This window comes from Suricata suricatta, chromosome X (genome assembly GCF_006229205.1).
Source record: "Suricata suricatta isolate VVHF042 chromosome X, meerkat_22Aug2017_6uvM2_HiC, whole genome shotgun sequence".
NCBI classification, from domain to species: Eukaryota; Metazoa; Chordata; class Mammalia; order Carnivora; family Herpestidae; genus Suricata; species Suricata suricatta.
The window spans coordinates 24,171,348-24,179,847 of NC_043717.1; the positions used below are offsets into that span (position 1 = coordinate 24,171,348).

Sequence of the window (8,500 nt, forward strand, 5' to 3'; positions counted from 1 at the left end):
GGTCCTCTCAACCATGGAAAGCTGCAAGTGTAAATGGGACACAGCTCCCTTGCTTTTTGTCACAGGTGGGCGGATTGAAATTTAAATTCCTAATATTGGAAACAAGTCTTCGTAACTGACGAATTTTTGCTACGGTGTTGGCTATTGGAGTCTCTGGAAAAAAGGAGCCAATGTTCAGCTGAAGATACACCTTGGGAATTTTATAAATCATTTTTTATTTTGCTAATGAGTTCTTGTAAAATCTGATTTTTGACCCGTGTGAGCTGATGATTTCCTGGCTCCTGGTGTGCATAGTTTTGCATGAGGCAATTTGGATCCTAAGACCAACAAGGTAAAAAGTACGTGGGAAAGCCTTACCTGTCACTTGGACTTGGAACACAAGTGCCTGGCCCTACAGTGTCTCAGCCTTGCAGCTGCTGAGGGAAAAAAGGTGCCGGCACGTTTGATTTACTGACTTTCCAGATCCGATGTTTCTGGACCTGACTCCCGAGTTGAAACCTGATACTGCCTGCCCTGGGCAGTTTCGTGCCAGCACTGAGCTGTGCTCCTCTGAAAGCAGATACAGGCTCAGTGATCAGAAGCCAGACTCTGGGACTGCTGGAAATTTAGGACACCCCTGTATGAGGTCATAGTTATGAAAATGTAATGGATGGTGGCAATGCCAGCTGGGTCACTTGGGGATGCCTAAGGAAGGGTCTTGTTCTCCAATGAGACTGAATATAATGAAGCCGCCATCAGGGCTCTGTGTTTCTGCTGAGGAGACTGACTCCGTTCCTTACCTGTGTTTCCTGTTGAAAGGGGCCAGCTGCGGGCAGGGGGTGTGTGACCCTCCACTCACCTCTGACTGATCAGACTCTGGAACCCCTTGGGGGCCGGATGTGTCACTGCTGACGACTGTGTTCTGGTTTCCAGATTAGTTGCAATTTGCAACAATGATTTGACAGCCTGACTCCACCCCCCCCACCTCTCTTGCTGCGCGCACGCCTTAGGTGGTTGGATCATTCAGTGCAGCTGTCTCCAGAAGAGGGCTCCATCTTTTCTAGGCTGCTCACCAGATAAATGACCAGGACAAGAGGTCTGGGGACAGAAGAGGTTATGTGAACCCATATTTAAAAAATATTGAAAAATCAGATTTCACCCTGACCATGTCTTTGCCCTGGCCACTTCTTGAATATGATGTGTCTTTCTGGTTAAGTTGTATAAAAATGTTATCCTGTGCAAATGTTCGTGTCCCTCTTGCATAAAACCCTTCCAGACAATATGGGCAAAAAAAGAAATGATTAGGAGGACTTGTAAAGTTAAGAACAGTGAGTGGGGCACGTTGATGTTTGAACAACCGCGAAACCTTGGTACATGGGGAGGCAGAGCAGGGGAGGCAGAGCAAAAATGATCTTTGTTTTCCAGAACTGCTCCCGGCTTCTGGGAGGAAAACCCTGCCGCCTGTGCCCGCGGCCGTGAGTGCTTCAGATTCCAGAGGACTGGCAAGTCCAGGTCGCATGTTGACAGCATGACTCTGAGCTGCGTGGTCCTACACGGTTGGTCCCCGCAGAGCACCCCCACATGCCCTCTATACTCAACAGGCGATAGACTAGTGTTGTTGAAGGAACTCTTCAGAGCTGATCACACCGGGCACTTCCTCTGAAAGGTGCACCTGAAAACCCTGGGGTGAGAGGCAGCACTGGGGGGAAGGGGGCAGTGCAGTGACTTTGCCCTCCCCCCCACCCCCCCAAGCCCGTAGCATGTACTGCATGACCAATGCACATCCTGTGTGGGGCGCCAGAACTTTGTAAGCTCTTAGTTTCCAGGGACACGTGTACCCTTGGGGATTGTACTTCTCAGATGGATGTATGCCCTGACCATCATGACACTGCCTCAGCCCTGGAGGGCTTGGGGACAGCTTCATCTTACTTGCCAGGCCTTGCTCAGCTAGAATTCTGACTCCTCAGGCCAAAGTTTTTTTTTTAATTAAAAAAAAATTTTTATTTAAGAGAGCCTGAGCAGGGGAGGGTCAGAGAGAGAGGGAGACACAGAGTCTGAAGACAGGCCCCAGGCTCTGAGCTAGCCGTCAGCACAGAGCCCGACGCGGGGCTTGAACCCAGGAACCGTGAGATCATGACTGAGCCAAAGCCGGACGCTCAACCGACTGAGCCACCCAGGTCCCCCCAGGTTTTTTTTAAAAGGGGTTTGTACAGGAAGTTATGAAGAAAGCCGCCCGGGTTTCTAAGACAGAGCTTTGTGGCTCATGGTTTGTGTGTTAACTGGTGAAGTTTAGAACCTCCAGAGGGCCTCTGTGTGATCACTACTGGAGGCTGGCCTCAACCTGTTGTGTGGAGTCCCGCTGATAATTCTCTTAAGATACCTTGGCCATGGGCCAAGGGAGTGGGTTATGCAGATGAGTTAACATATGAAGAGTGAAGCTGTCCTCAGCCTCCTGGCAAGGCTGACCCTTGGCCGACATGTGGAAACTTCCGTCTGGCAGTGTGCCTGCCCTTCTGACACTCCTAAGAGTGACTCACTGGGCCTAGACTGTGCCAACAGTGAGGTTTATACTGAGCATTTACTTTCTTTCTGTGTGTTTAGAATTTTGGTACGGGCTAGGTAAAAGACATCTGTGTGAGTGCCCCCCACTAAAAAGGCCTAAGCCCTGGGTCTCAAAGAGTTTCCCTGGGCAGAAATACTGCCAAAAAAGTTGAATTTTCACTGATGGGGAAGAGTGTGCTCTGTGTGACCCGTCATGGGAAGTGAAGAGCAAAAGGAAGCCTGCATACGGACACATGGATTCCTCCATGGTCTGCCCATGCCCCTTCCCCTTATGATCCGCTGCATACCCTTCCCACATCACCGTGCTCAGCCTTGGCCCTGAGCACAATGGTCTGCAGTGTCACATGAGAGCTTCTGGCACATCTGAATGGGCTGGTGATCTTGGGGTCCCCCAGTACAGTCAGTCACCAATGCAAATGTATATTCTTATCATACTGTAGATGTTTGGATTATTTTGAAATTTCCATTATATTGGTCAGTGCTTCGAAATGAAGGTAGATACTAGACCTGCCACAAGTTTGTTATTTAATGTGTTGATAAAGAAGCATATACATTCATTATACATTTTAAAGTATTTTTAAAACAACATTTTTACTATTATATTTTGACAAAACTCATTTCGTTTGCAATCCTAAGTATTTTATTTGCTGCATTATTCTCAGAGCCCGATTCTGAGATGTCCAGGCATTCACCACACTGCAAAAGGGGTCTGCACAAAAGTTTAAGGCTTTTTGCAATAGGTTAGTACCCTAGGCTAGATGTACTCATCACTAGTGGGCATTTTATTACCTTTGAGTGGATAAACAGTTAGTGCCTTAAGTTTTATCCAGGGATAAGGAAGGACTAGTTCTACAGACCTTTATAGGGGCAGCAAGAGTCAACCATGAAGTCCCTTAATAATTTTATGCCATGCTTCTTCAAGGTGACAGTTACATATACAATGTATCTTAAAGATGAGATACCATTTGGGGATTCTAACAATGTTGAGCCTTCTAGAACTATAATGCCCCCTTATAGAACATAAGTTTCTTGTTGAACTTTATTTACTGCATAAAGTCTTAAAACTAGAATTCTGAAAAGCTCAGACTTCACTTACTTTCAGGTGTCTCCATGGTCAGATTGCCACTGTCACTTAACTCCATTTGGTACAAGGACAGTCTTCCATACAGCCAATGGCATGTCATAACATTAAACGTTAAGGTACCACCTACAAAGGTAACTTTTTTTTGTTTTTTGTTGGCTAGGTTTTTGGTATTTTTTGAAGCCTTGTTTAAGTTCTGGGTTTTTTTTTTTTTTTTTGCAATCAAGTTAGTGGTAACACCTTAACATTTCTTATAACTTTAAAATATCACATACTTGATTTTAGCAGGTTCAGTGGAGAGAGTCCCTCACTAAAGGTGTGAAAAAGAACTTTGAGAGTACTATCCTGCTCTTTCCTCAAAAATAGAGATGTGTTACCTGCTGGTAAATGTTTTTCTTCACGATGAAACAGTATGGATCAGAGGATTTTCTAACAGTCTAGGACTCAAGTTTTTCTTTAATTGAATACAAAAATATGCATAGAAAAATAAGAAAGTGTATTTTACGTTATTTTCTTTTTTGCACTCTTCTGCCTCTGGCTCCATATCTTTCTTTCATTGGCAACTGCACCTGTGTGACCCGCACGCCTTCATAACTTCCCACAGAGCATTTCCAGCAACATATCATCCATGCTGACGGAACCGATGATGGGTCTGAAGAAGAGTTCCACAAGGGCATTGGCGTTGATGTATCTCAGCAGGAAGAGGGTGCTATGCAGTTGGGCGAATCTGATGTGGTGCCCCCTGTGCGTCATCCTGATGTGGTCGCCGAGTATCTGCTGGGTTCCCCACTGAAGTCCCTGGATGTACCTCACGCACTGCAGGCCCGGCAGGCCTGGCGGAGAAAAAGTGAGAACAGTCTCTTGATTGGAAAGAGCTTACTCAGCATCCTTTGCTTGCTTTTTAAATATACCCATTTCTGCCCCTTCCCACATTAAACAAGAGTTCAAGCTTCCTACTTCAAAGGGCCTTCTAGAACAAGTTTAAAATGCCAAACCAGTTCTAAGTTTTCAGAAGCAATGCTTCCAAGAATGAACTATCACATAGTTGTTTAATAGTTATTATGTTTGTATCCTCACATTTAAAACCTGCTAACCCAGAGCCAATAGATACACATTTATTCAATATGACAGTAGAATGTCATTTAATGAATCAAGGCTCCAATTCACTGTGCACATAGGAAGACATTAAAATTCTTTCCGGAAGTGAGCACTCCACATTTTACCTATGGGAAACAGGCCACTGGAGGACTACAGACTTTGCCAGATGAGTATGTTAGCGTCCTCCCTTGAAGTTCCCACCAATACACTGATTAGCCAGCAGATGGTGGTCAACTGCACAGCCACAAACAGTGACTCAAGAGTTGCAGCCTAATTGCCCGCAGGCTGATTTTAGTCTCCAGGCCTGTAGTGATTTTAGAGATAACATTGGCCATTTAGCTCATTGTACTGTGATTTCTATATTGGGGAAGGTTTAAAAAAATTGATTCAAATGAATACCCCAAAATCATTTTTTTTAATACTGGGTGTTATATGGAAACCAACTTGACAATAAACTATATTTAAAAAAAATTAAAAAAAATAAAGAGGTCTACTAAAGTAAGAGGTCTTTAAAAGGTCAAAAAGTAAACATGCAAACATCATGGATCGCAACATGCCTCAAAAGTAACTTTTCCAACATGGAAAGCTTGACCTCCTTGCATTGCAGTGTGAGAACCCCAGTAAAACAGAATGAAATACAACGCAGGAAGATAAAGTGCCTGGAAATTTTATCAAGAAGGTGATAAGAGGAGGCTGCTTTAAAAGAGCTTCGATGCTGCATGACAGTTCTAGTAAAGTTCTTTAACTTGTATTTAAATAATTACCAATTTATTGTTGTTTAAAGGTTCTCAGTGATGACGACAATCATTTTCTTTCCCTTTCCTACAAAATCCAGCAGTAAAAGATTTCAAAAACACTATGGTAACCAACATTCTTTGAAAAATTAGTAATAGTAATAGGTAAGTCATTCCTATTATAAGCAATATATCTGATACATTGAGAATGAAATAAAGTCCCATCTGTACATCCCCTACTATCTACACTCATTATCCAGACTCAAGACCCCCATTATTGTTTGGATTCCACTGATGTGGGCAAGAGGAGGCTTGTCTGAACCACCACCAACAATGTGAAGGTCCTCTAAGTCCAGACTCATGGCTCCTTAAAAGGTCATCTTGTGAATTCCCTGTCACTTTCCTCTGCTTTCAGACCACACCCTGCTTTTAACACTGCCCGCCCCCCCACCCCCAAGGCATGAGTAAATTCAGGAAAGAGAAAATGTGGACAAATGGACTTCACAGTAAAAAAAAAAAAGTTTAAACATAAAGATCAAGATCAGGGCACACAAAAGGATAAACATCAAAGAAAGGCCACACGCTTAGTAGGTGCATTTGTTTGAAACACACTCAGCCGATTAAATTCAGTGAGGGAGGATTCAGAAAAGCAGAGAGAGAATAAGAGAGATGGTGTGTATATGTGTGACCAAAGTATGCAAAACAGGGTGGAGGGAAAGAGGGAAACTGGTGGAATATAAACTTCTGGAAGCTGAGCCCCTGCCTTTCTTTATTGCAGCAGAACAAGGCACGTGGCTGATGTTTAACACTGATTGAAGGAGAGAGAAAACCCTATTTGGCAAATGATCTTAAGAACCACCTTGGGTACTTACTACAAATGCAGATTCACAGACCCTGGACCACAGCTTCCCAGTCAGAACCTCTCGGCAGGAGCCTGGTGAGACTTTGAAAAAGTGTCTCCCCACACCCCTCAGCATTTCTTATGCACACACAAGTTTGGAAAACAATGACAGAAGCAAAAGGTGACATATGATGGCTGGAATGAGCAGAGATCTCTACCTACTGAACTGAGAGTTCTGAATGAAATATTATCCTGTTGAATACTGCTCTGTACCCTTTCAAAAAATACTAGGCAGGAGGCAAGGACATAACCAGAGACTCCTGTTACAGAAAAAGGTGCTGAGGGAGCATTATAAAAACTATCCCAACTCAAGTTACCTGAAAACTCTGCCCACTTGTGACCTCTCTGGAGGGATTCTGGTCAAAGACAATTCCTAGTAGCACGACATACTCAAGAAACAGTGCTGCGTGGTCCAGGGAGATGGTCTCTCCTGATTTGGTTGAACCCTGTGGGGCAGAGCGTGCAGCACGTAACAACCTGAAAGCGGGCTGCAGCAGACGTCCTGTGGGGACCAGGAGACCCACGCTCCACGACTCCGGGGCCTCCATAGCTCCCTGGCGGTTATTGTGGACCACCTAATCTGCAAACGGCTGGAGTAAGGGCGAAAGGTACAAGGACCTGATTAGGAGGTCCCTAGGGTCTCTGCAAGCTCTAAGAGACAGGGCTCCTGTTAGCAGTCCCTAGTGCTTTTTTCCCCTGCCCCCTTTGTACCCTGATAAACACACTTGTTGGATGAGATAGTTCAGCTGATTAGGACCATAAAAATGATCATTCAGAGGCAAAAACCTGAAACACTAAGTCCAGTGTCCTGAATGACAGTGTCCTAGCGAGATGGCCTAGGACGCCATAACTAATGTTGCCTTTCTTGCCGGCCTCGCTAGATTTCCTCCAACAGAAAGGTTCTGGTCAATTTCAGAACTGGGTTTCAGGAAGACATGTTGCAGAATTTGCGGTGAACACGAACTTTTTTTTTTTTTTAAAGCTACACTACTGGACTTAAAAGGCTAGAAGAGAAGGACAGCCCTGGCTCTTGAAGGCACAAACTTTTCCTTAGTAACAGAAAGGGGTAGAGAGAGCAGTTAAAAACCTCAAACAACCGCCCCGCTCTCTGCTGAGTGTCTGGCAGCAGCCCACCCACTAGGAGTGCTTTCTGGTGCTCCCCCAACTCTGCTGAGTTACTCGCGATTCTTCGCCGGGGCCTCGGCACTCCCCTGACCACCGAAAACTCCGCAGTGCCTGCGCCCGGGTTACGCACCGCCCAGCGCTTTCCCGAACAAAAGCCAGCGCCCGAGGCGGCGCGCTTACCTGGGTTAAAGAGCACGGTCCCTTTGAGGTATGCGTACTCCTTGGTACTGATGTCCAGGCTCCAGCACTTGGCAAGGAAGCATTTGATGACTTGCATTTCGGCGGCCGACGGCAAGCGCCCGGCCTGCGGCGGCGCTACCAAGTGTGGCGGCAGCGGGGACTGAGGCGGCGGTTCGTCGCCCGCCGTCTCTCGCCGCCTGGCGGTGAGGATCCTCTGCAGCAGGCTCGGCTCCGGGATCTCCACCGTCTCGAAGTTTAAGCGGTCCTGCGCCAGCTCGAGCAGGAGCAGCGACGCCCAGCAGTTGCGCACCAGCACCAGCTGCTGGTCCAGAGGGAGCACCTGGAAGCAGGGTAAGTACTTGACAAAGCGCATCGTCTTCAACAGGCCGGCCGACGCTGCCTCGCAGACCACCTGTGGATTCTTGAGAGCCACCCGCCGCTGTGCGCCACACAGGGGGTCCCACCAGGGGGCAGCGAGCTGCGCCTCGTGAGCAGCGTGCGCCAGCTTTGCGCTCATGGGCAACTGGGGGAAGATGCCACCCTGGTGCGGGTGGTCTTCCCCGCAAAAGCTGCAGCGGTACAGGAGCCCCCCTGCCTGCCCGCCCGGCAGCGCCTCTCTGCCCCCCAGGCCCTGGGCGCCGTAGGAGCGGTCCCACCACGCGCGCCTAAGCCGCGCTTCGGGCGCTTCGGGCGCTTCGGGCGCCACGTGCGCTTGCTTTGCACTCGTGAGCAAGCTGTAGAGGATGCTGCCCTGCCGCGGGTGGTCTTCGCCGCACAAGCAGCAGCGGTACGTGAGCGCCATGGCCTGCCTCTCGGGCGGCTCCTCCCTGGCCACCGGGG

At 47.4% G+C, this 8,500-nt stretch overlaps 1 protein-coding gene across 1 annotated transcript in view; it reads right to left on the bottom strand.

Moving 5' to 3' along the window:
• Window positions 1-3,049: 3,049 nt before the first annotated feature.
• The window catches only part of NR0B1 (nuclear receptor subfamily 0 group B member 1), a 5,769-nt gene continuing 318 nt past the window's right edge, over window positions 3,050-8,500 (bottom strand). Inside the window, 3 exon segments of the mRNA XM_029930483.1 lie at window positions 3,050-4,455; window positions 7,661-8,461; window positions 8,464-8,500. The exon segment at window positions 8,464-8,500 is cut by the window's right edge and continues 318 nt beyond it. Coding sequence (XP_029786343.1) covers window positions 4,211-4,455; window positions 7,661-8,461; window positions 8,464-8,500 — 1,083 coding nt within the window. The 3' untranslated portion in view covers window positions 3,050-4,210.